Genomic DNA, 27,922 nt, shown 5'->3' with positions numbered 1-27,922 from the left:
CATTGGGTGAGGCCGCTGTATTGAATCTGTTGAAGAACTGGTTGAGTTCATCAGCTCTTTCTACATCACCCGCCACTGGCTGTCTTTTCTTGTTGTTGTAACCAGAGATGGTGTTGATTCCTCTTCCCATTTCACGGATGTTGCTGTTTTGTAAATTTCTCTCCAGTTTCTTCTTGTATTCCACCTTTGCCCTATTTAGTCTCTTCTTCAATTTATATTGTACTTGTTTGAGCCGTGCTTTGTCACCATCTCTAAAAGCTGCCTTCTTCTCATTGAGGATTGCCTTTAAATCACTAGTAACACAAGGTTTGTTATTGTGGAAACAGCGTACAGTCCTAGTGGATATGACTGTGTCTCTACTGAAGTTGATGTAATCATTAAAGCAGTCAACCTGTCTGTCAATGTCCACACTGTTCTCCTCTGTTTCCAGCAACACATTCCAGTCTGTACATTCAAAGCAGTCCTTTAGAGCTTCAGTAGCCTCTGGTGTCCATTTCCTGACTGTGAGTTTAGTTGCAGGCTGCCTCCACACACAGGGTTTGTAACGAGTCTCCAGAAGAACTAAGTTGTGGTCCGATCATCCTATTAGGGGCATGGCAGTAGCTCTGTAAGCTTGTTTGACACTAGCATACAGCAGATCAAGGGTTTTATTTTCTCTGGTGGGACAATTAACAAACTGTGTAAATCCAGTCAGGTGAGAGGTGAGGGATATATATACACATATATATAAGAATCAAAAAACAAAGTGGATACATTTCATAAAGAGACAACAACAATATATGAATGTGTCAGCTGTAATATTGTGTAGTAGAAGAGTGAATGTGTGCTTATTATATATATATATATATATATATATATATATATATATATACAGTATGTATGTATACATATATATACATACATACATACATACATACATACATACACACACTATATACTCTCTACTCTCTCTCTTTCTCTCTCCCTTTCTCTCTCTCTTTGACCTGTTTTTTTCTTTTCGACACCAGCACATCAGTGGAGCCTGTTGCCATGGCGACCACCGCTCCGTCCCTGACTCTGACCTTGTTGAGGGCGAGAGACATTAAGTCATCTCTCTCTCTCTCTCTCTCTCTCTCTCTCTCTCTCTCTCTCTCTCTCTCTCTCTCTCTCTGTCTCTCTCTCTCTGTCTCTCTGTGCAGATTTATTAATAATCTGTTTTACGATCGTGTTGATAAAATCAGTTTAATAATTCATCAGATGATCATCATCTTCTTCTTCTGTCTGAGTAAATGTTGAATGAGGGTCTGTTCCACATGTTGTTATTTATTTATCAGTGTTTTACTCATCACATCTGGTGATTTCACCCACAAAATCAAGGAAAATGTTCTGCAATACAGTAGATCTGAAGTTGTGTGTGTGTGTGCGGGCAGGTGAACAATAGTAATAAGAAGGAGTGGAACGGGATGATGGGCGAGCTGCTCGGAGGTCTCGCCGACATGATCGTGGCCCCGCTGACCATCAACAACGAGCGTGCTCAGTACATCGAGTTCTCCAAACCCTTCAAGTACCAGGGACTCACCATCCTCGTCAAGAAGGTCAGAGACCACCTGGAGCCTCTGAGCTGGTCCACAGGGAGCTCAAAGTCCTGCAGGGTCTGAGCAGGACCAGGGTCTGCTGGCTGCTCGGTGTTAGGGCTGGGCAGAATTAACCAAAACTCATATCCCTGTGTTTTTAGACTGAATGGCTATATATACGGTGGCCCTGAGAGCTCACAGCACTGCAACTTAAGAAAACACATGCAAATACACAAAACACAAGCAAACTGAGAAAACATCAATTTGACAACACAACTGCAGCATTTAGAAAACGCTACAAAGACCACAACACAACACAATAAGAAAAAGCGCTGCAAATAGACCACAACACAACAAATTAAATTGAATTTAACAAACGTGAGAAAACAGAAAAATTATGTGCAGTCACATTTATTTCCTTTTGTTTATTGAACAGATTTTATGATTTCAGTCCACAGAGCTGCGTTAATACATTAATTCTGGGAAAACATAAAGATAAAACTTTCTACGGTGGCCCTGAAGTGCAAAACACACCAGCAATTCACACAACACGCCAGCAATTCGCCACAACACGCCAGCAATTCGCCACAACACGTCAAGCAATTTACACAACACACCAGCAATTCGCCACAACGCACCAGCTATTTGCCACAACACGCCAGCAATTCACCACAACGCGCCAGCATTTCACCACAACGCGCCAGCAATTCATCAAAGTGGAAAGGGTAGTTCCGTATTGGACACTGATCCTCCTCCTGATTGGTTCCTGCTGTAATTCGCTACTCCATAGTCAAACCAGTCGCCCATATATTTGTAGTGCGCCCGTATTGTGATATTTGTGGTAAATTCATTGAGCCTGTTCAGAGCGAGCTGACATGAAGGATAAACACTTTACTGTCATTCTTTTTCACTTTGCAGTATAAAACTCTTACCTGCAGAGAGGAGATGAAGTGTTAACTTTACATGGACACTCCACGTGAAATAATCAAATTGCGTCGCGCAGAAAATGTATTTGTTGTGTCGGCGAAATTCACAATACAATGCCCTTGTATTTACATTAATTCATTCATTCATTATTCTTCTCCGCTTATCCGGACTCGGGCTGCGGGGGCTGGAGCCGATCCCAGCTGACGTTGGGCGAGAAGCGGGGTACACCCTGAGCAGGAGCCGCTGAACTGGCGACCCTCTTGCTGTGAGGCTAACCACCACACCACCGTGTAGCCCAGTAAATATTACATTGTATTAAAAAATTATCTGTTTCCAATCAATAATTCCAGTCTAATACCGGAAGACTTCGGGTATCTTCTCACTCACAAACTCACAGAACGTGTCACTGTGGAATATCAGAATAAAATCCCCTTTGATATTTACTGTACAGTAATTATCCAAGCACATTTTATTATGAATTATGCAGGTGTGCTGTGGCGAATTGCTGGTGTGTTGTGTGAATTGCTGGTGTGTTGTGTGAATTGCTGGTGTGTTGTGTGATTTGCTGGTGTGTTGTGTGAATTGCTGGTGTGTTGTGTGATTTGCTGGTGTGTTGTGTGAATTGCTGGAGTGTTGTGTGAATTGCTGGTGTGTTTTGTGAATTGCTGGAGTGTTGTGTGAATTGCTGGTGTGTTGTGTGAATTGCTGGTGTGTTGTGTGAATTGCTGGTGTGTTGTGTGAATTGCTGGTGTGTTGTGTGAATTGCTGGCGTGTTGTGTGAATTGCTGGTGTGTTGTGTGAATTGCTGGCGTGTTGTGTGAATTGCTGGTGTGTTGTGTGAATTGCTGGCGTGTTGTGTGAATTGCTGGTGTGGTTTGCTCTTCAGGGCCACCGTAACTTTCTGTATTCAGAGGGAAACTGTTGAGCAAGAAACTCTGTAAATAATCTCTGTTGTTTTATTGTTTGTGTGTTATCTCTGCAGATGTTTATGATATTTTATTGTGTTATTGTTTGTGTTTGCAGGAAATCCCTCGCAGCACTCTGGATTCGTTCATGCAGCCGTTCCAGAGCACACTGTGGCTGTTAGTCGGTCTGTCGGTCCACGTGGTGGCAGTGATGCTTTACCTATTAGACCGGTTCAGGTAACCAACATGCCTTTAACCCTCCTGTTATCTTCGTTTCTCAGGAACAGCAATATGTTAATGTTCATGGGTCAATTTGACCTGTTTGATTATCCAAAAGAAATTTTAATTTTTTAAATCAGAAATTTAAAAAATCCCAATAAACATTGTTGATATTTCATTGTTGACTTCATTACTAACCATCTCAGTCAATATTTAGAGCAGTGGTGTTCTTTACCTCTCACTGATCAGGTTAAATGAGGAGAGATCACTCGTTTTTTCATAATAAATGCATAAAAACATTTTTTATGTACACTGGAAAGACCTGCATATGAAATACAATGGTTTTACGTGACTTTGATTTTCTTTTTCATTTTACATTTTTACATTTTTTTCTTTTTATGAAAAAATGCTTTTAACGATTTAAAAAAAAAAAAGTAAACTGTGAAATGGGTCAATTTGGCCTGCAACATAATTAGTATCACATCAGATCATATAACACAGCACAATACAATATCACTGATACTACAACAGTTACCATGGTGACACCTTACCTGTTAATCACACTGTACAGTACAATGCAATAAAATATGGTAAAATACAATAAAAAATCTGGTAAAATACAATAAAATTTGTATAAAATACAATAAAAACATGGTCAAATACATAAAAACATGGTCAAATACAATAAAACTATGGTAAAATACAATGAAAATATGATAAAATACAATAGAAATACGAGAAAATATAATGAAATATGTTTAATATGATAATATACAATAAAGAGTTGGTAAAATACAATAAAAATATGGTGAAATACAACAAAAATATGATAAAATACGATAAAAATATGATAAATACAATAAAAACATGATAAATACAATAAAAATATGATAAAATACGCTAAAATATGAAAAAATTCTATTTTAAAAATGGTAAAATATAATAAAAATATGATAAAATAGTATAAAATACAACAAAGAGTTGGTAAAATACAATACAAATATGGTGAAATACAATAAAAATATGATCAAATACAAATAAATATGATACAATATGATTAAATAGTATAAAATATAATACAATAAAACAAAATCTGATAAAAAGTATTTTATTTTATTTCAGCTTTTGTCAGATCTCCACACAAACAAACACTAGACATAAATCAGTGAGACTTCAGATGTTCTTCTCTGAGTTTCTGTTGGATAAAAAGTGTGTGTGTGTGTGTGTGTGTGTGTGTGTGTGTTGTGTCTTTAGCCCGTTTGGAAGGTTTAAAGTGAACAGTGAAGAAGAAGAAGAAGACGCCCTCACCCTGTCCTCCGCCATGTGGTTCTCATGGGGAGTACTGCTGAACTCCGGAATCGGAGAAGGTCAGCCTGGTCACATCCTGTCCCGCCGTCTGTCCAGCTGTCTGTCCCGCCTCTGATAACACCTGTCTGTCTGTCTGTCTGTCTGTCTGTGTGTGCAGGAGCTCCCAGGAGTTTCTCAGCCAGGATTCTGGGTATGGTGTGGGCAGGTTTCGCTATGATCATCGTAGCTTCATATACTGCCAACCTGGCAGCCTTCCTTGTGTTGGACCGGCCTGAGGAGCGCATCACTGGCATCAATGACCCCAGGGTGAGGCTTTACTCTCCTGAAGTGTATTATATTCTGTCCTGTCTGTATTATCCTGATCCAATATTTCTGTCTCTGATCTGACTGTCTTTGTTCTACCTTTCAGAAGAGTCCAAATGTCATCAGACAGATAGATAACTAGCTGTAACTTGTGATTGTCAGGGATTATAAGAACATTTTGTCACGTCTAGGGCTGGGCGATATATCAAAATAAAAAATATATCTATATATTTTTGAATGTGATTTATCGATATAGTTCAATTTCTTTCTTTCTTTCTTTCTTTCTATATAAATGCTGCCCTTACTAGGGTTTGTCATATTTAGTTCTATTGTAATGTTCCTTATTCTTTTCTCATATAAATATATTTATTCCAGAAAACATTGGCCTATTTTATTTCATAGGCTATTTTTAATTTAGATTTTTTAAAATTATTTAAATGTCCACTTTTTGGAGCTTTGAATTTTTTTTTTTTTAAAGGTACTCCTGTTGTGATACAGTATTTATGTTCACTTAACCCGTTAGTGTTCCCATGTCCCGCCCATAATTATTAAAATTATGGGCGGGACATTTTTTTTCTTCATCGAATTTGAACTGGGAGAAGGTAATATTTTATACTATGACCCCATTGTGTTTTCCAGCCCATTTACCAAAAAATTTCAGGCGGACAATAAAAAAAGATATTTTTCAGTGTGTTTCAACTTCCATCAGTCAGTTATTCTGACTCTTTGGGGATAAACTGCAGTGTAACCTTTCAAATGTGACCAAAACCACAGATTTACTCTACACTATTCAACAGCTTTCAATTTGAATTTTCTATGGGTTTTTTTAGGCGTTTTAAGGTTAATTTGCAAGAAAACTAAGGGGTTAAATAAACGGTTTCAATAAAACTATTTCTGACATGTCATATTATGCTTTGACTGAACATTAGCTCTCACTTTGCGATAAAAAAATATCTGGATATATATCGTATATCGATATTCAGCCTAAATGTATCGAGATATGACTTTTGGTCCATATCGGCCAGCCCTACGTCACGTCCCATTATTGATCTGTGCTCTGAATTAGCTCTTCTTGTTGTTGAACCGTAGTAGGCTGGTGATTTGGTGATATAAATCAGTGTGTCGTCTGCATAATGATGTAACTTATTGTGTTGTTTTCTATAATCTGAGCCAGTGGGAGCATGTTAAACAGAAGAGGCCCCAGGATGGAGCCCTGGGGAACTCCGCTCAGATGTGTGATTACCTATAGAGACAAAGTAGTTGCTGTCCTTTAAGTAGGAATTATATATATATATTTATATATATATATCTATGTCCATATATATATCTATATATATATCTATATATATCTTTATAAAATAAATAAACATGAGGCTCCCTGAACCCGATCAGAGTTCCCGTCTGACCAGCGCTCTGCTGTTTTCAGCTGCGTAACCCATCAGATAAGTTCATCTACGCCACAGTGAAGCAGAGCTCGGTGGATATTTACTTCAGACGGCAGGTGGAGCTGAGCACCATGTACCGGCACATGGAGAAGCACAACTACGAGAGCGCCGCAGAGGCCATCCAGGCCGTCAGAGACAAGTACGACCCGCGCCCAGTCAGTCAGTCAGCACTGTGATCCCTCACAGCACACTAACTCCTCCTCCTCCTCCTGCAGTAAGCTTCATGCCTTCATCTGGGACAGCGCTGTGTTGGAGTTCGAGGCGTCGCAGAAGTGCGATCTGGTGACAACAGGAGAGCTTTTCTTTCGCTCTGGATTCGGGATCGGAATGAGGAAAGACAGTCCGTGGAAACAGAACGTTTCTCTAGCTATTCTCAGGTAAAAACATCTGGTTATACAGTTATGGAGAAAATGATTAGACCATCCTTGTTTTCTTCAGTTTCTTGTTCATTTTATTCATAATAATCATTATCACCAAAAGCATGGAAAATGGCTAGATATCAGCTCTTAAATTAAACTCTTATCAGCTATATCATTTTATTTGTCCAAACAAATGTACCTTTAGTTTTACCAGGCATTAAATGAACAAGAAAGCAAGGAGAAAACAAGGGTGGTCTAATATAAGGATGATCTCATATACAGTCATGGAAAAATATCCATGACTGTATATGAGATCATCCTGCACGTTGCTCTGCTGCACCAGACTCCATAGAGAAAACCATCGTTTTAACCATCTTGTGTTCAGCATTATTTAGATCCATTGATTCACATTAAATCACTTTATTTGGGCTTCATACTGATTAATGCGTAAATATCCATAAATTAGCCAAATAACATGAAAGCATCCTGTAATTTTAACATTAAATTATCCACATTTTTCAGTTTGTGTTATTTGTTTTGTGTTTCAGCCTTTTAAAAAACTTTTAAAAATTGTTGAAACTGTTCAACAATCCATAAAAACTCCCTAATAAATGACATCCATTGATGTATAACTCTGCAGCACCAGACTCCATTGAGAAAACCATCATTTTAACAGCAGTGTTCTCGTGTTCTTGCAGACAGACAAAGCATCAATTCAGCATCATGTTGGAGTTATTTCAGCATCCATAAGATTCGTTTATTCTCATTAAATCACAAATGAATCACTTCATTTAGCTTCAGACTAATGTGTTAGAGCTGAACCAGCAGTCATCAGACACAGCTCTTGCAGGAGGATCAGATTATTGATCCAGACATGAAGCTGTTTGGTTTAACGACCCATCATCTGGTTGTGTCTCCTCAGCTCTCATGAGAATGGCTTCATGGAGGATCTGGACAAGACGTGGGTTCGATATCAGGAGTGTGACTCAAGGAGCAACGCCCCCGCTACGCTCACCTTCGAGAACATGGCAGGTAGGAAACAGACCCTGGGAGGAGGGGGTGTGAGGAGGACACCTGGCGTTCTGGACGTGTCTACCCTTTCTCCAGCCCACTATAGACTCAACCTCACACGATTCTGAGCAAGCTGTGATTAACTTTAGAAGATATTTATGGAACATTTTATGTTATCTTTTCTTCCTCTAACAGCCTTTAGTCCTCCTGCTGTTTGTAATTGTAGACTCTATAAACTAGAACATTATTGTATAATTTTATGTATAAACATTGTTGGCGGATTTGAAAAGTATGTTTTCTTTCAAGAATCAACAAAATTGCACCATTTTTCTGAGAAAGAAATAGATAAACAGACATTATCATTGCAGTTTGAACGGTCCTGTCCTATGGAAAGAAAGTTTCAGGTCTAAAAAGTGATCAAAACTTGTGTTAAAATGTTGATATTTCTGTCAGAATCTCTTTATTCTACATGTGTCATTTAAAACCAAATAAGGCGTTTGCACAAACCATATCCTGTTAGAAACATTAGATTTTGCTGTCAGTTGCCTTCATTAGGCGTGTTTCCCTCGAGTACTTTCTGATTCCTTGTTGTAAAGTGTTTTGGCTCCGCCCACTAGTTAGTTCCCCTCGGCCTCTGTTTCCATACAGGAACTTTTGTAGCAGCTAACCAACGGAGTTAATGTGACAACAGACCGACATGGCAGGCAGTGTTGCCAACTTAGAGACATTTAGCAACTATTCAGACCCTCTAGAGACTCTTTCTCTCTATATTTAGACTATTCAGACCCTCTAGACACTCTTTGTCTCTATATTTAGACTATTCAGACCCTCTAGACACTCTTTCTCTCTATATTTAGACTATTCAGACCCTCTAGACACTCTTTGTCTCTATATTTAGACTATTCAGACCACCTAGAGACTCTTTGTCTCTATATTTAGACTATTCAGACCCTCTAGAGACTCTTTCTCTATATATTTAGACTATTCAGACCATTTAGAGACTCTTTGTCTCTATATTTAGACTATTCAGACCCACTAGAGACTCTTTGTCTCTATATTTAGACCATTCAGACCCTCTAGAGACTCTTTGTCTCCATATTTAGACTATTCAGACCATTTAGAGACTCTTTGTCTCTATATTTAGACTATTCAGACCCTCTAGAGACTCTTTGTCTCTATATTTAGACTAATCAGACCCTCTAGAGACTCTTTGTCTCTATATTTAGACTATTCAGACCCTCTAGAGACTCTTTGTCTCTATATTTAGACTATTCAGACCCTCTAGAGACTCTTTGTCTCTATATTTAGACTATTCAGACCCTCTAGAGACTCTTCGTCTCTATATTTAGACTATTCAGACCCTCTAGAGACTCTTCGTCTCTATATTTAGACTATTCAGACCCTCTAGAGACTCTTCGTCTCTATATTTAGACTATTCAGACCATTTAGAGACTCTTTGTCTCTATATTTAGACTATTCAGACCCTCTAGAGACTCTTTGTCTATATATTTAGACTATTCAGACCCTCTAGAGACTCTTTGTCTATTTATTTAGACTATTCAGACCCACTAGAGACTCTTTGTCTCTATATTTAGACCATTCAGACCCTAGAGAGACTCTTTGTCTCTATATTTTGACTATAGAGACCCGGCCCAGTCCTCCTGCAGCATTCTCTCCCAGCTGCAGTCAGAGCAGGAGATGTTAACCCCTCAGCGTCCAGTCTGCAAATGAATCACGCATGCGAAAAAATCGCCGCCTCAACCATATCCAATCAGCTTTGACTAGTCAGTAAGAACCGGCCCGAGGCAGGTACTTTCTTAACCGCTAACCGGTGAAGTTGGGCTGATCCTCTCTGCCAAGCCACAGCCAGAGCTCACTAGAGGGAGAAGTACCAGATGGAAACACGCCTTATCACAGCTCAGCGTCAGGTTGTAGAAAGAGGTTAAACGTGGCGTCTGTCCTCCTCAGGTGTGTTCATGCTGGTTGCCGGGGGCATCGTCGCCGGGATCTTCCTCATCTTCATCGAGATCGCCTACAAACGACACAAAGACGCTCGCAGGAAACAGATGCAGCTGGCGTTCGCTGCAGTGAACGTGTGGAGGAAGAACCTGCAGGTACCGCTCTGACTGCTGGACTCTGAGTGTTTCTGCTGTTAACCTCCTCTGCTTCCTGCTCCTCTTCTGTTCTGCTGCTCCTCACCTTCTTTATTTTATTTTGCAGGAAACAAAACGTTTAAATCATTTTCTGTAGCTTGTTTTTACTGATGAAGCTCCGTCTGTTTATGAATGTTTAACCATGTTTGATGTCATTAGAATCACATTTCAGGAAGTTTTTCCACCATGAACCTGTCCATACCTGTCAATCATACCCAACATGAGCTAAAGGTTAGAGGTCAGAGAATGAGTGAGGAGGAGCTGAGACAGTTGGAGTTCATGTTGTTGTTTCTGTTGGTTCAGTGAAGGAACAACATGTTTGTTGAGTCTTTTTAAAGACTTTTGTGACATTTAGTCATTTAGCAGACGATTTTATCCAAAGCGACTTACAGAAAAAGGGGAACAATCAAGGTATAGTGTGATAGGAGGCGTTAGTGCAGCAATAAGGTCTAGTGAGGATTCTTTAAGGAGTAGAGTTGTGGTGTGGTGCTAGGAGAGGTCTTCTCTGAAGAGCTGGGTCTTCAGGAGGTTTTTAACGCAAGGCAGGTTTATTTGTATAGCACCGTTCAATAACAGGGCAATTCAAAGTGCTTTACACAAATTATTAAAATCATTTAAAAGAGACATATATAGAATGACATTCAAATATAAAAAATTAAGACTAAAACAAGCAGATTAAATATTTAGAAAAGAAATAGAAGTACTTTCAAATATAAAATTTTAAAATTGAAAGCGAGCTGATAAAAGATATTTTTTAAAATATCAAATTATCTACTCATATCGCTAAACGAGAGGAGTCCCTTAATCTATTCTCTACTCATATCGCTAAACGAGAGGAGTTTAAAGGTAGAGAGGGACCTCTACCAGGCTTTGCTCTGAGAAGAACTTGTTGTTGTCGAATAACGGACTGAAAGGGACAAATGAGAAACTAAGAGCAAACACGTTCCAGATCTGCTGATCTGTCTGGAGTCTGTCCCCTCGCTGTTTGGATCTGTCTGCTTGTTATATCCTGAGCTTTACCACCAGGTGTCGCTGTGACTCAGTCTAGAGACTCCGGTCCACCAGGTGGCAGTAATGCACCTCTGAGCTGCTTTAACAACAACAATATATGGTAAATGGACCTGCACTTATATAGCGCTTTTCTAGTCTTTGCAACCACTCAAAGCACTTTACACTACAGACTGTACTCATTCACCCATTCACACACACATTCATACTGGTGGCAGAGGCTATCCTACAACGGTGCCACCTGCCACCATTGGGAATTCATTCACACATTGATGAAAGCAGCATCAGGAGCCATTTGGGGTTCAGAATCTTACCCAAGGATACTTCAACATGTAGGCTTGCCATGGTAAGGGATCGAACCACTGACCTTCAGATCACTGGGCGACAGCCCCAATAAATAATAAACAATAGAAGAAGAAGAAGAAGAAGAAGAAGAGTGTGCAGTTTACCTCTTTGGTCCAAAATGTTTCTATAGGGTAAAGATCGGCCGCTGGGAAAGTCTCAGGCCACGCCCTCTCAAATGGCCGCTCTCTCAGCGTGTCTCCATTACAAAAAAAGGCCCCAGAGGGATTTACGAGACTCCAGAGGTGACATATGGTTTTTGATTGTCGCGTAATCACTTAGCAACAGTTTTGACCGTGACATCACATACGCAACGGACTCAACATGGGAGACCATAGACTAGGTCACATCCCATTTAGCGTTCTATCCAATCAGCAACCAGTTCTTCAACAGGGCCAAAAAAAACGCTGGTTAAACGGCCGCTAGAGCAGCTCACACCTCATTCCGGGTATTCGACTACAGTGGAAGCGCACCTCATATTAATGCAGTTTTAGTTTTCTTTGATACCAACTCTGTCGTGTGACAGAATTTAACCCTCTGGAGTCTCTGATCACATGTCAAACAAAAAAAACTGAGATAAGCTCAAATATATTTAGTATAAAATATTGAACTAGACATATAGTAGTGTTCAAAATAATAGCAGTCCAATGTGACTCACCAGACTAATCCAGGTTTTTAGTATATTTTTTATTGCTACATGGTAAACAAGGTACCAGTAGGTGCAGTAGATTCTTAGAAAACCAACAAGACCCAGCATTGGTGATATGCAGCTCTTAAGGCTGTGCAATTGGGCAATTAGTTGAAAGGGGTGTGTTAAAAAAAAAATAGTAGTGTCTGCCATTGACTTAACAAACTCAAAACTATTTTGTACAAACTATTTTGTTTCTAGGATTTAGCAATCCTGTGAATCACTAAACTAATATTTAGTTGTATGACCACAGTTTTTATAACTGCTTCACATCTGTGTGGATGGAGTCAACCAACTTGTGGCTCCTTTCAGCTGTTATTCCACTCCAAGATTCTCTAACAACATTCCACAATTAATTTACATTTCTTGGTTTTGCTTCAGAAACAGCATTTTTGATGTCACCCCACAAGTTCTCAATCGGATTAAGGTCCATTCTTGTAAATAGATTAGCTTCACACAGACGTCTTCTAACTGTCACAGCACTTCCAGGTAACTCTAGACTGTCTTTGATCATCCTGGAGCTGATCATTGGCTGAGCCTTTGCCATTCTGGTTATTCTTCCATCCATTTTGATATTTGTCTTACGTTTTCTGACACGTGTCTTTGGTTTTGCTCTCCATTTTAAAGCATTGGAGATCATTTTAGCTGAACAGCCTATAATTGTTTGCACCTCTTTATAAGTTTTCCCCTCTCAAATCAACTTTTTAATCAAAGTACGCTGTTCTTCTGCATGTTCAACAAGTGCTGGCTTCATCCTTAAATAGAGGCCACCTGATTCACACCTGTTTTTTCACAAAATTGATGACCTCACTGATTGAATGCCACACTGCTATATTTTTTAACACACCCCTTTCAACTAATTGCCCAATTGCACAGCCTTAAGAGCTGCATACCACGAATGCTGGGTCTTGTTGGTTTTCAGAGAATCTACTGCACCTACTGGTACCTTGTTAGCCATGTAGCAATAAAAATATACTAAAAACCTGGATTAATCTGGTTAGTCACATTGGACTGCTATTATTTTGAACAATACTGTGTATAAATTTAGATTTAGCGTTTTGTGTTGTAAAAGTTGATCCAGTGAGTCAGAGTGAAGGATAATGATCAGGTGACAACAACATGGTGAGCAGGATGAGAATGAACCAAAACTCTGAAGAGTATAAGATGTTGAAACAGAGAATACACAACAACAGCAGATAAAGAACAACAACAACAACAACAACAGTCAATAAAATTATACAGACATAGAAAACAACCTGCAGCACATAAAGGGTTAACTCTCTCCTGCAGCTCAGGAGCAGAAGCTCTCAGGATGTTTCCTCGTGTTGTTGGAGTGTTTGTGGTTCGCAGCTTCACTGAAGCGTGACGGACAAAACCAACGCCGTCCACAGGGGCTCCGCCTCCTCTACGACCTCCTGTTGCCGTCAGCTGCTCGCCGCCGCCACAACACGTCAAGACACACACACACACACACAGAGCAGAGAGGTCTGTGTTATTAATAAAGCATAAATACAATCTGATGAGACGCTGCAGATATAACATGATTTTATTTCTTTATTTTAGCTGTTAAACTCTGTAATACCCACCATTTTTCTTTCTTCTTTTTTTTTACTGTATTTGTAAAAAATGGAGCTGAAATGAGAATTTTTCTTAAGAACGTTTATAAAGAAAAACAACACAAACTAGAATATTTCTAAATAACGCTCAGCCATACATTATTGACCTTGCCGAGTAGTTTACAGTATATTATCTCTACCATCGCTGTGCTCTGTGACAGATCAAGCTTTCAACATGTGTGTGTTCATATGAGAGAACAAATAGGCTGTTAAAAATGTACCATTGACAGTTTGCTTAGAAATATTGTGAAAGGGCGTACGAAAATTACTGCATCAACCGCTGCTCCTCCTGTGACATTTGATGCCACTGAGAGAGAGAAAAACAGCTGAAAGTTCCCCTTGAACAGAAAGCATTTTTGTCCAAACTATAGCTCCTATCAGTGAACCTTTCACTTTGAGCATCCTGAGTTCTTCCTGAACGACTACATGTGTGTTTTGTGAAGAAAAATTAAGAAATTGTTTTTTAGAGCAATCAGAAGAAACTGGTTCCTCTGCTTTCCTCCAGTAATGTTCCCTCCTTTTCACCATGGCGGTTTATGAGGCTGTTGGTGCGTGTTGGTGGATCATCTGTGCATCCTACGCCCAAACTATAACTCTGACAGCTTTAGCAGACCAATGTGAGGGAGAAGACACATTTTCCTACGTTTCTATGTATAAATTATTTCTGTAGAGTGGCATCGGCGGCCTTGAGCGCAGTTTCTAAATTTATTTTTCGACACATTTTTTTGTGTGTTTTTGACGAATAATTTGAAAACCGTTTGCCGAATCCCTTAGAAAAATCATAGCACACTTCATTCTATTCTACTATCATTGCCAAGCCGGTCGATTTGATATATTTTTAGTGTTGTGCGACCAAAACTCTAGGAGGAGTAGTCGACCGAAAAAAACCAAGAAGAAACAGAAGAATAATAGGAAGAAGCCCGGTGGAAAGAATATAGTGGCTCTTATAAGCACACTCAATAAAACATGTTCGCTATTATTTGCATTTACATGCGATTGAATATCAACATAATAAATAATATGTCCAGCTATTATTAAACAAACAACAGTAAGTTTCTGTTTATCTTTCATGGTAACAGGCAGAATAAAGGCTCTATTCAGTCAAATTGAAATTAAATAATTTCATAAAATAGCAATTAAATTAAAATGAGCTTTGATTTTGTCTTTTACAAATATTCAACAAGAGAAAATAAAACCAGACTAAAACCTCCAACATGGAAACATTTCTTCTGTATTTACTGTGAGAATATTCAAACTGAACATGATTTAATGATGACTGGAGCTCTGCAGTGACTCACATGTATAATATAAACTTTACATATGACTCGTTAATATTAATGTGACAGAAGAGTCGAACTGATCACAAGAAACAAACTCGCACACTCGTCTTTCTGTTTCTCATCAAACTTTCATGTGTTTCTGATGTTTCCTGCTCCGACATCAGAGATACTACAGAATATACATAGTATACACAGTACTACAGAGTACTACAGAGAATACACAGTACTGCACAGTATACACAGTACTACAGAGTACTACAGAGTATACACAGTACTGCACAGTATACACAGTATTACAGAGTACTAGAGTATATACAATACTACAGAGTATACATAGTACTGCACAGTATACACAGTACTACAGAGTACTACAGAGTATAGACAGTACTACAGAGTACTACAGAGTATACACAGTACTGCACAGTATACACAGTACTACAGAGTAATACACAGTATACACAGTATACATAGTACACACAGTACTACAGAGCACTACAGAGTATACACAGTACACACAGTACTACAGAGTATACACAGTATACTCAGTATACACAGTACTACAGAGTACACACAGTATAAACAGTACTACTGAGTATACACAGTCCTACAGAGTACACACATTACACACAGTATACACAGTACTACAGAGTATACACAGTACACATAGTATAGACAGTAATATAGAGTACTGCACAGTATGCACAATACTAAAGAGTATACATTAGCAGTACTACAGTACTACAGAGAGTACTCTGCTGCTGTTCAGTATCATATTTTGTACGGCTCAAAAGTTCATTTAGGGATGTTGTTATTTTTTAGAGAAAACACAATGTGTTAAATTAATCTAACATTAAATTGATGAGACAGACAGTCTAGACATTGTTTATGTATAAACAAAAAATATATTTATTATTTATTGTCCTGTGTTCCAGTGACACATTGTGTTAATTCAGGTTCATTGATCATTAAAACACCTGAGCATCATGTTAGCAGCTGAAACTGTTTGTGTTGATTTGAGAAGCAGTAAAATGATGCTTCGTCAGGCTGGCTGAGGATCTGGAGGTAAAGTTGGTCATCTGTAACTCAGTTCATGTTTGTTTTCATGGAAAACAACAGACATTCTGGGTTACCCCAAACTTTTGAGCTATAGTGAACAGACAAATGTTTTTTTATCCTGTCAAACCTTCCTGACAGTTCAAAGGAGTATATGGTATATAACCAGTATTGTAGTCGAGTCACCAATTCTTGAGTGGGAGTCAAGTTTAGTAAGTCATTTTGTCCAGTCGTTTTTAAATATACTGTAGTGTGAGTCAAGTCATGAGGCCCAAAAATATGGCTTCAGGTCAGATTTTACTCACCAAACCTCTGAGAAACATCTTTCTGCTTCTCAAACAGCCAAACACCCAGAAATAGTGGTTTTCCACCACTAAAGAGATAGCTCCCGGCTGGGAAAACTGGTTCCAGAGTACCACCAAGTCTCTGCTGGTCTTGAACCGCAAACTGCTACGTCAAGAGCTGGGGGCGGGGCTACCTGACCAACAAGACCAACTAAAACGTATCATTCAATAATTGATTTGTTTCACTGCAATGTAATTGATACAGGCGAGCTAGCGTGCTAATGTTAGTGGGTAATCAATAGCATGTGAACGTTATCGGCTGATCGATATCATGCTAGCGTTAGCGGCCGATCAATATCATGCTAACGTTAGCTGCTGATCGACACCATGCTAACATTAGCTGCCGATCGATATCGTGCTAACATTAGCCACCGATCGATATCGTGCTAACATTAGCCACCGATCGATATCGTGCTAACATTAGCCACCGATCGATATCGTGCTAACATTAGCCACCAATCGATATCGTGCTAACGTTAGCCGCCGATCGATATTGTGCTAACATTAGTCGCCTATCGATATCGTGCTAACGATAGCCGCTGATTGATATCGTGCTAACATTAGCCGCCGATCAATATCGTGCGAACGTTAGCCCTCTAGCAAGACCAAGACCGACTCTGTGCCATTGAGAGAGACCAACTAAAACGTGCATCATTTATTTATTTTATTTGTTTAACTGCAACGTGATTGATACGGGCGAGCTAGTGTGCTACCATAAGCGGGCGATCGCTAGCATGCTAACATAGAAAAGGGGTAAGGGCGTCTTGTGAAAACACGAGTGCTGTTTGTCTGCTGCTGTTTGTCTGCAGCTCTCTGTCGTTCTTCAGAGGAAGTCCATGAAACTCACTGAATAACAAGTTATCAAAGAGATGAACAGGTTTAATCAGATAGATCAGACTTTTACTGAGACTGATTATACTGAGACTTTTAGAGACTGGTCTCCCTTCAAAACAACAGTACAGGCAGCACAATATGACTCATATTTACGTTTTAGACTGTTGTTGCTGTTGTTGTTGCTCTCGGGTTGTGATGCTCTGTACTGTTATAGTTCCATCACCACCAGAGACACTGCAGTCATCTAAATGTCCTTGTACGTGATTTCAGGACGTTTTCCTGCTATAAAAGCTTCTGATCTGCAGTGCAGCTGCTCAGTGTTCATCATCACACGACTGAACACATTTATACATCAGTTAATGTGTAAAACTGAGACAATTCACTGATGAAGAGACAGAAAAACGACAGAAATCAGCAACTCTCAATGATAAATTTGATACATTGTGTAGATATTTCTGTCAGGGTTTAAATCAGTGTGACAGCTGCCGCTCTGCATTCACGGCTTCATATAAACGTGATAATACGACAGTGTGCTGTTATATTTCATGTGATATTGTGCAGCTGCAGGACGTCTCAGTCTACATACAGAGGACCTTGTGCGTCCTTCAGCATCAGCGTCGTTAAAGAGTCTGCAGCAGCTTCACAGCTCACAACTCATCACGTCAGGTTCAGCTTCACATCACACGCACCTCACATAACATATCTATATTTAGTAATATATATATATATATATATATATATATATAAAGAAAAATTTAAGTCAAAAGTTTGAATCTCTGTGATTTGTAGCTCATAAGGTGAAACTTAAAAATATCTTTTTATTGATCTAAAGGAAACATCAAATATCTGCTGCAGCACAGAGAAGAAAGAAACAGAAACTGAGTCTGTGAAGATGTTACATTCGCACAGATCATATTATTATTATTATTATTATTATTAATAATAATAATAATAATAATAATAATATGAGTTATTGTATATATATCAGAGGAGTCTGCAGAAGGACAGAGCTGCTCTCAGCTCCAGATGTCTTGCACCTCGTCAGCAGCTGGACTCACATTAATAATCATCACGTCTCTGCAGGATTAGCACTTCAAACACTAGCCGCTAAAGGCTAGCAGCTAGCGGAGGATGATTAGCACTTCAAACAGCCGACAGAGTCTTAAGGCGATGCGGATTATAAGACAGCAGCTCAGGACAGGAAACGCTCATTTACAAACACTTTCACTCCAGATGTTCACAGGGATCAACAGATACGTTATATTCTGCAGGGTTAAGGTGGTATTTTGCATGCAAGGCAATAGTTGAAGGGTTAAGGTGGTATTTTTGGAGTATTATGGTGGTATTTAAAGAGTTAAGGTGGTATTGAAGGGTTAAGGTGGTATTTTTGGAGTATTAGGGTGGTATTTAAAGAGTTAAGGTGGTATGTCAGGTATACTGATGATGGTTTGAGGCGACAGTGAAGAACAGGTCGTTCATGGTGTTTTTTATTTTCCATGATGGTGTGATATTAACTGCTGCTCTGATCAAAGTCTTCCAGCTCGTCTGATTTTATGTGATGAACGTAGAAACATTGAGCTGTGTGGGAACAGACAGAGTTCACCAGCTGACTGTCAGGATGAAACTCTGTTCTTAATTCATGATCGATGTGTTTTATTGATTTTCTTTTCCATTTCAAACTGAATGTGTTTCAGGAATCCAAACCAGGGCTGGGTTTATCACACAGTTCACACAGAATAACTGCAAGATTAATGTGTAGCAGTAATGTGTTATTCTATATTTTTCTTCTCATCATCAAATCCCACATGAAGCCTCAAACCACCAGTGAAACATCTTCTGTATCATAATAATTGTAAAAAAGCTTCTTGAGCTCATTCCCAGGCCAGACGAGATATATAATAACATTCCAGCAAGATCCAGGACGAAGAGCAACACAGTCAACATCAGCTCCTGTCACAAGACATGTTGGCAGTCTCACAGACACACACACACACACACACACACACACACACACAGCTGACATGACATGTAATGTTACAAATAGCCAATAAGTGCAATTAAACTTCACTAAGCTGTATGTAGCTCACAGCCAGTTCCCAGCTCTGTGCTTAATTTTACGTGCACAGACATGCAGTAGGCAGCGTTTATCTCATTCTTGCATCCAGATGCATCATATACACATTAGCCATGTGGAACCATCAACATGAATATTAAGTAGCCATGTGGAACCATCCACATGAATATCAAGTAGCCATGTGGAACCATCATCAATATTAAGTAGCCATGTGGAACCATCCATCTTGATTATTAAGTAGCCATGTGGGACCATCTATAGTCAATATTAAGTAGCCATGTGGAATCACCCATAGTCAACATTAAGTAGCCATTTTGAACCATCTATCTTCAATATTAAGTCGCCATGTGGGACCATCTATAGTCAATATTAAGTAGCCATGTGGAACCATTTAGCGTGAATATTAAGTAGCCATGTGGAACCACCCAACGTGAATATTAAGTGGCCATGTGGAACCACCCAACGTGAATATTAAGTAGCCATGTGGAACCACCCAACGTGAATATTAAGTAGCCATGTGGAACCACCCAACGTGAATATTAAGTGGCCATGTGGAACCATCGAACGTGAATGTTAAGTAGCCATGTGGAACCACCCCTGGCGAGGTTGGAATAATTAAATTATAGATTGTGATATATCAAGCCTAATAGCTCATATAATATCCAAATATTGTTATTATTATGATGGAGAGATATTATTCACCGCTTAACAATTAGTAAGAATTATGTCCCACAGAGGAGCGTGTGTCAGCGCTGATTGGAAATGTTTCTATTCGGGCACCACTGGTGGTGAACATAGACTGTATAAATAGGTGGTGAAGGAGACGCTGACACTCCGGTGTCAGAGCCGGATAGAGGTAAATAGTAGAGAACAACAACATTTAATAGCCTCGGCTAGTATTCTGTTTAAATCATTTCATTTTTTTCACTTTTAGGACAGCCAATAGCTACTGTCCTTACTGAGGAGTTGGCTACACTGCATCACATGAGAATCTGCTGAGTCGTCTGGTTTTCTCCATAAGAACCAATGAGCTCTGAGCTAAGAAATGTTTTATTATCAGTAATTTGAGACTGAAGCCAATCAGGACGCTTCAGTGGAATCATAACACTCTCCTGGTTTCTGATCATTTCATGGGATTTAATGACCGTGAGTAAAATATACAATAATACCAGACTTATACTTATTAATAATAACAATAATAATAATAATAATAATAATAATAATAGTATTTGAGGTTTGATACCCAGCCCTGTGAGTGACAGGTCAAAGGTCAAGCTGATGTTGTCTGTTTATGATGTGAAATGATGTGGTGAAACATCATCATCCATGTGTTGCCACCCCCCCCCCCACCCCCCCAACCCTGTGTTTCCTGTCCAACACACACACACACACACACACGTTATAGCAGCACATAGTGTGTTGTTATAATGACACCCCCACCCCCCCTTATACTGAGCTACTTCCCGTTGTGTTGTGTGTGTTTGTGGCTGTAGGCAGTAAAACAGAGTGACACTCTTTTTACTGAAACTTCATTTCATCTAAACCACACTCACACACACACACACACACACACACACACACACCTGTACATGTGTTCACTGAAGCACACTTACCGAGTTATAAAACCAACAGTCTGTTCAAGTTATTTTAACAACACACACACACACACACACACACACACACACACACAAACACACACGTGTTACACTATTATTATATCACACTATACTGCACCACTGTATAGAGATAACGTACAGCAGGTCGTTATTATAATATAAACCCTGTGCCACTGTGTCAGAGTTAAATTTATAATAACGACTTGCTGGCTGACAGTTATTCTGCTGAGAAATAACAGAATGCTGTCATCGACCAATCGGAATCAGTATTCAACAGCCCATAATAAGTAATAAATAATAATACTTTAATATTACACCTATAATATACACTATGTTATATTGTTAGGCTAAACAATGAACTTACTATACTGTACTACACTATCAGGGACTCAATTAAAAAAAAATTCTAATTAATTAGAGGCTTTGAAATTAATCGCATTTTAATCGCATATAAATATTTGACCTGAGAACAGTGAGAAGTAATTTTTTTCACATGGAATTTTAGTATACCATTGAATAATGACTGAATGCATACACTTAAGCAACAAAAATATTGTTTATTTTTGTTCAAGTCCAACAGACCAATGCAATTTTTGCCATTAAGTGTAGCAATAGCATATTTAGAAATATATTACATTTCATAAATTCAGGTAACATCCAGTGAGAAACGTTCAGCGGTGCAAAAATAAGTGCAAATAAAATGCGTCAATTTTAAAACGCGTTCATTTTTGTGTAATTAATTAATCTTGATTAACGCGTTAAAGTCCTGGCCCTATACACTATATTATATTATACTATACTGTTATTATTCTACCACACTATATTATATTATATTATATTATATTATATTATATTATATTATATTATATTATATTATATTGTTATTACCCTACTTGTTACTATACAGAGTAACTGTACACACACACACATGCAATATGTGTAACAAAACTGTTATATTACATAATATTATGTTATATGAAATACCATATTATGTTCAACTGTACATTATTACTTTATAATACACTGCAATACACACTGTAAACTATGCTGTACTGAAATACATAACTTAAAATGATGTCACACATGACATAAAGAGTTTAACTACATACTGTAGTTAGTCATACAATACTATATTAAGTCTTTGTTAACTATGATAACACACATTATGCTTCTAAATATACTATATTACAAAATACTACATTAAATTATACATTATTATGCATTATACATTATTATACCACACTAAATTGCATTATAGTACATTATTATCCTATGTTGTACTAAACTACGTTAGAATACACTATTCACACATTATACTATATAACAAGACATTATACTATATAACAAGACATTATACTATATAACAACACATTATACGATATAACAACACATTATACTATATAACAACACATTATACTATATAACAAGACATTATGCAATATAACAAGACATTATACGATATGACAACACATTATACTATATAACAACACGTTATAAGATATAGCAACACATTATACTATATAACAACACATTATACTATATAAACAACACATTATACTATATAACAACACATTATACTATATAACAACACATTATACTATATAAACAACACATTATACTATATAACAACACATTATACTATATAACAACACATTATACTATATAAACAACACATTATACTATATAACAACACATTATACTATATAACAACACGTTTTACTATATAACAACACGTTATACTATATAAACAACACATTATACTATATAACAACACATTATACTATATAAACAACACATTATGCTATATAACAACACATTATACTATATAAACAACACATTATACTATATAACAACACATTATACTATATAACAACACGTTTTACTATATAACAACACGTTATACTATATAAACAACACATTATACTATATAACAACACATTATACTATATAAACAACACATTATGCTATATAACAACACATTATACTATATAACAACACGTTATAAGATATGACAACACATTATACTATATAAACAACACGTTTTAAGATATGACAACACATTATACTATGTAAAAAATGACAACAGCACATTATAAAGTATTATACTATATGACAGTAGTCCATGATACTGTGTAACAGCACCCCCATGTGGAGGTGTGTGTATGGCAGCGATGTGTGTGTGTTAATGTGTGTGTGCACCTCGTATTGTTTATTTTAGGATAGGAAAAGTGGTAGAGCAGAGCCCTTTAGGTCCATCACAGCGACCTCCGACCTCAAACGCCGTAGGGCCTCCGGGGACGCCACGGTAAGGAGATGAAGACACCTCCTCCTGTACTCCTGCTCCTCCTCCTCCTCTTCCTCCTCCTGCTCCTCTTGCTCCTGCTCCTCCTCCTGCTCGCTCTCCACCTCCTCTTCCACCTCCTGCTTCTCCTCCTCCTTCTGCTCCTGCTTTTCCTCCTCTTCCTCCTCCTGCTTCTCCTCCTTCTTCTGCTCCTCCCTCTGCTCCTCCTTTTCCTCCTCTTCTTCCTCCTGCTCCTCCTCCTCTACCTCCTGCTCTTGCTCCTCCTCCTCTAATCCTCTTCCTCCTGCTCCTCCTCCTCCTCCTCTCATCCTCCTCTTCCTTCGCCTCCTCCTGCTCCTCCTGCTCTCCTCCTCCTCCTCCTGCTCCTCCTCTAATCCTCTTCCTCCTGCTCCTCCTCCTCCTCCTCTCATCCTCCTCTTCCTGCTGCTCCTCCTCTTCCTTCACCTCCTCCTCCTTCTCCTGCTTTTCCTCTTCCTTCTCCTCCTCCTGCTCCTGCTCCTCCTCCTTCTTCTCCTCCTGCTCCTCCTACTCCTGCTCCTCCTACTCCTCTCATCTTCCACGTCCTCCTCCTACACCTGCTCCTCATGCTCCTCCTGCTCCTGCTCCTGTTCCTCCTCCTCTCATTCCTTTGATTTCATATTTGTGTCTACTCGTCATTTTTAAAAAATGTTCGTCTCCTTTTTCTTTCCCTCTCAGTTCTGTTTTTGTCTCGTTTCTTTCATTTCATCATCTTTTTGATTCTCCTCCTCCTCCTCCTGCTCCTCCATCTCCTGCTGACCGCCGTCTGTCTGTCAGGCAGCTTTTTATCTTCTTACCTCCAGAGACAGACAGACAGACAGACAGACAGACAGGTCAGGGTTCATGGTTTTTATTTTTCGAGTCGTCCTCTTGCAAAGGAGAAGTGAAGAGGGTCAGACTGTGTGGTCTCTTCTCTCTGTTTGTGTCCTGTCTGTCTCTGTCCTGTCTGTCTGTCTCTGTCTGTCTCTGTCCTGCCTGTCTCTATCCTGTCTCTGTCCTGTCCTGTCTGTCTGTCTGTCTGTCTGTCCTGTCCATCCTGTCTGTCTCTGTCCTGTCTGTCTGTCTGTCTGTCTGTCTGTCTGTTTGATTGTCTCTGTCCTGTCTGTCCTCAGTGTCTTCTCGCTCCTTCCTGTCCTGTCGTCTCTCTGTCCCTTCATTTCACCTTTTCATCAGCGTTGATGAAACGTCCCACAGACTTCCTCAGAGACGTTTTCTTGTCTTGACTCTCCACGTCCTCACAGGTCGGATCGGACAGCCGGCAGAGACTGTTTTCTGTCCTCTAACTCGTCTCGTTTTCAGTTCAGAGTGAGGACCGTGTGAGACACTGCAGGCTGATAACCGACTCTTTTTTTCAGCCCTGCTGTCAATGCGTCTCTGTGTCTCAGATCGTCCATCCACTTCACGTCTTCTTTTCAGCCGTTTGGAGACGAACTCAGCAGGATAAATAATGTTTGACTCTCTACATCGTCTTAATGAAATGTGCCAAATCCTCTGTGTGTCTCTGAGTCCACAGCAGGAGGACACGCTGTCTCTGGACTCGAAGACGTTTGGTTGGGGTTGGGGGGTTGACTCATTCCTCTCTGTGCTCATCTCTTTATTTCTCTATGAGTGTTTTTCTCTCAGTGGATTTGAATGGTGTCCTGCTGCTACACACACACTGCCTCTGTCCTCCTCTGCAAGCACGACTGACCTTTACTCTGAAAGGCTCACTTCCTGTTCAGCTTCCTGTTCAGCTTCGGCACCAAGAAAGACAATAAAACCAATTATTGAATCTATGAAATGTTGATGATAACAGCTTTATGGTAAAAAAACATACTGAGAGATCAGATTTTCTGCTTAAAAGATTGATCAATAAATCAATAATATTTTGTATCAGATTAAACTTTTTTAGCTTCAAACGGCACTGAGACTAAAACTAAATTAATAAACTGATAAATAAGATTATTTAATTTAACTAAAAGATCCTCCATAAACGAACAGAAATGTTTAATTTTTGTAACTTCCAGGTGAAATACGACTTGTTTTACAGATTTAGTTTCTGATTTTTAAAATGAATATTTCATGATTATGATGCTGCTGTTGCTGGGCACTAACAAGGGACGAAACAACAACAAGCACAACAAACAGTGTGATGTAGAAAATAACAAACAAACCAAATATTAATGAAGTTCAACAAACTGCAGGAAGCAGAAGAAAAAGTTCAGCGGAGAGCTCCATTTCACTTATTGAACATTATACATTTTTCAAACTGTTTTTGTCCTGAGACTTTCACACAGACTGAGAAGAGAAATACTTTATTTTTCTGAACTTTGACAACACAAATACAAAGAGCAAAACAGTTTAAACTTCAGACCAGTGGCGGCTGGTGAAAAATATTCTAGGTGGGGCTGTGCCATATTCAGTCAGTTTCAGAAACCATCCCATGCATACAGTTGAACACAAACTGCAGGATAACAGTGCTCTGTGAAATAATAACTAATTATTTAATGCCAATATAAAAAATTTGAGGTATTCTTATACAAAAACAAACACTGCACAATCACAAGCTTTACATGTAAAGCAGAACTTGTAAACAATTGACATATTAAAACAGACAATAACATGTTGGAAAGGCTGACTTTTACACCAGTGCCCCATTGTGACTGAGGTGATCAGCTGCGCTGCTGAACACATGAAACGTGTGTAGAAAGTGGAAAATATACAATAACATCAAATCATATAGATTGATAAATGTTTATATGAACTCTTACACTGTATAAAGGATGTATAATATAGAAATGTATATTGTGTGGTTGAACTCAAACCTTACATATACAGTAACATTAGCTAACTATATACTATTAAAGACAATATGAACTTGAAAAAACGCTCTTGAATGTTACTTTTGGTGTCGATGTAGCATAGCACAAGCACCAGCTAGCAGTGGGTGGAAAGTTCGGTCGTCTCTTGAATGGCTTTAAAATCAGCGTTCTTCACTTCCTCCAGAATGTAATCTTTTAGCACTGACATCATGCAATCCAACAGCTTGTTTTGTATGGTCTTTGACATGCCTTTGAAAACGGTAGCTGTCTTCAGGTGCTTCTCTAGGACACTGTCTAAGGAGGCAACAAAATCCACCAGTCTCCTTATACCCACGCAAGGCCAACTCAAAAGCCCCACAAAACTTCACACGATCAATTATTTTGTGCCGGTTTTTATCCACCCCCTCAATATGCTTTCTCACCGCGATCCTGTGTCTTCTGTCCAGCTGCATAGCGATGTTCACATTTCCGAATATGGCTAGCTTGACAGAATTATCACTATGTGCCCTGGTGTTCTCATGTTTCCTTACTTTCTCAGACAGGTGTTTCATATCCTTCACTCCGGTAACTGTCCATGCTGGATCTGTCCCCGTTGTTTTAAAAAGCAAGCACGGAAAGCAAAAAAAAAACGATTAGCATGCCCAGGCCTTTCTGGTGTACCCATAGGGTGTCCCAGCTACGAGAGAAGCCTCGCATGTACGGGTTCCCTTTTTCGCTAGCTTGCTGTCTGATATCAACGTCAGGTTGATCTGGGCCCAGCTCTTTCACAAGGAGTGATTTCACCGAATTAGTGAGGGATGGGTCTTGGACGGATACTATTACTAATGCCATTGTCATGTAAAATGGCGCTGTACATAGCGACCCTGACTTCAGTCGTGGCTGGCTTGGGGCGATAAAGCCCTTTTTGGAGTAGATTTGAGGATGCTGATTGGCTAAATTGTATGTCAAACATTCATACCTTAAATTAGCGATTGGTTTACCTGCTACATAGACCCTCCGCCTCAGGGCAATAGAGAAAGCAGCCCCAGAGCTGCTGAGACATGCAGACAAGGGAAAGCATAGTGCTGCGCTGTTGATTTTCTACATTTTGCACATAATAATTGATGTATTCCATTATCTAAAAACACAACTATTTAATATATCAATAATTTATTATAATTCTAATTATATTTTTTTATTTTAAATGTTATTGTTGTGGTTTAGGGCCCTCTGTTGGCCAGCCGCCACTGCTTCAGACTGTAGTGAAGCTGACGGTGATCAGGATTATAAAGCAGCAGAATCATGTGGAATAATTATATATTTTCTTTTCTTCTGAACATTGATCTGTTGGAACCTTTTATTGAACGATTGTTGATGAGTTCTGATGCTTCACTGTCGTTCATCCGTCATGTTCCTGCTGCGTGAAGGTCTTCACGGCGTTTACACAAAACAGGTGGTCAAATGTGTCCTCGACCAGGCTGGGTTTTTCCACCAGAGCCGGTGCCCAATTGGGAACAGTCGGCCTATCGGCCGATCGATAGCATGCTAACGTTATCGGCCGATCGATAGCGTGCTAACGTTATCGGCCGATCGATAGCGTGCTAACGTTATCGGCCGATTGATAGTGTGCTAACATTAGCGGCCAATGCTAGCAAGACCAAGACCAACTCAGTGCCTTTGAGAGAGACCAACTAAAATGTGTATCATTTTTTTGATTTGTTTAACTGCAATGTGAGTGATACGGGCTTACGCTAGCAGGCTAGTGCTAGCGGACTATCGGGCCA

The 27,922-nt window shown here is 39.1% G+C and overlaps 1 protein-coding gene across 2 annotated transcripts in view; it reads left to right on the top strand.

The window, feature by feature from the left end:
- Nucleotides 1–27,922, top strand: part of grin1b (glutamate receptor, ionotropic, N-methyl D-aspartate 1b) — a 68,979-nt gene that overhangs the window by 39,313 nt on the left and 1,744 nt on the right. For both annotated transcript variants that reach the window (XM_059336235.1, XM_059336233.1), the window contains 8 exons: nt 1,410–1,574; nt 3,504–3,622; nt 4,859–4,971; nt 5,070–5,218; nt 6,642–6,799; nt 6,876–7,037; nt 7,942–8,051; nt 9,999–10,144. In XM_059336235.1, the coding sequence (XP_059192218.1) occupies nt 1,410–1,574; nt 3,504–3,622; nt 4,859–4,971; nt 5,070–5,218; nt 6,642–6,799; nt 6,876–7,037; nt 7,942–8,051; nt 9,999–10,144 (1,122 nt within the window). The remainder of the gene's footprint in view (nt 1–1,409; nt 1,575–3,503; nt 3,623–4,858; nt 4,972–5,069; nt 5,219–6,641; nt 6,800–6,875; nt 7,038–7,941; nt 8,052–9,998; nt 10,145–27,922) is intronic.

The sequence above is a fragment of the Centropristis striata genome, chromosome 7, assembly GCF_030273125.1.
Source record: "Centropristis striata isolate RG_2023a ecotype Rhode Island chromosome 7, C.striata_1.0, whole genome shotgun sequence".
Lineage (NCBI taxonomy): Eukaryota > Metazoa > Chordata > Actinopteri > Perciformes > Serranidae > Centropristis > Centropristis striata.
Note: the sequence above shows the minus strand (reverse complement) of the source record. Positions and strands in the feature narration are given on the sequence as shown.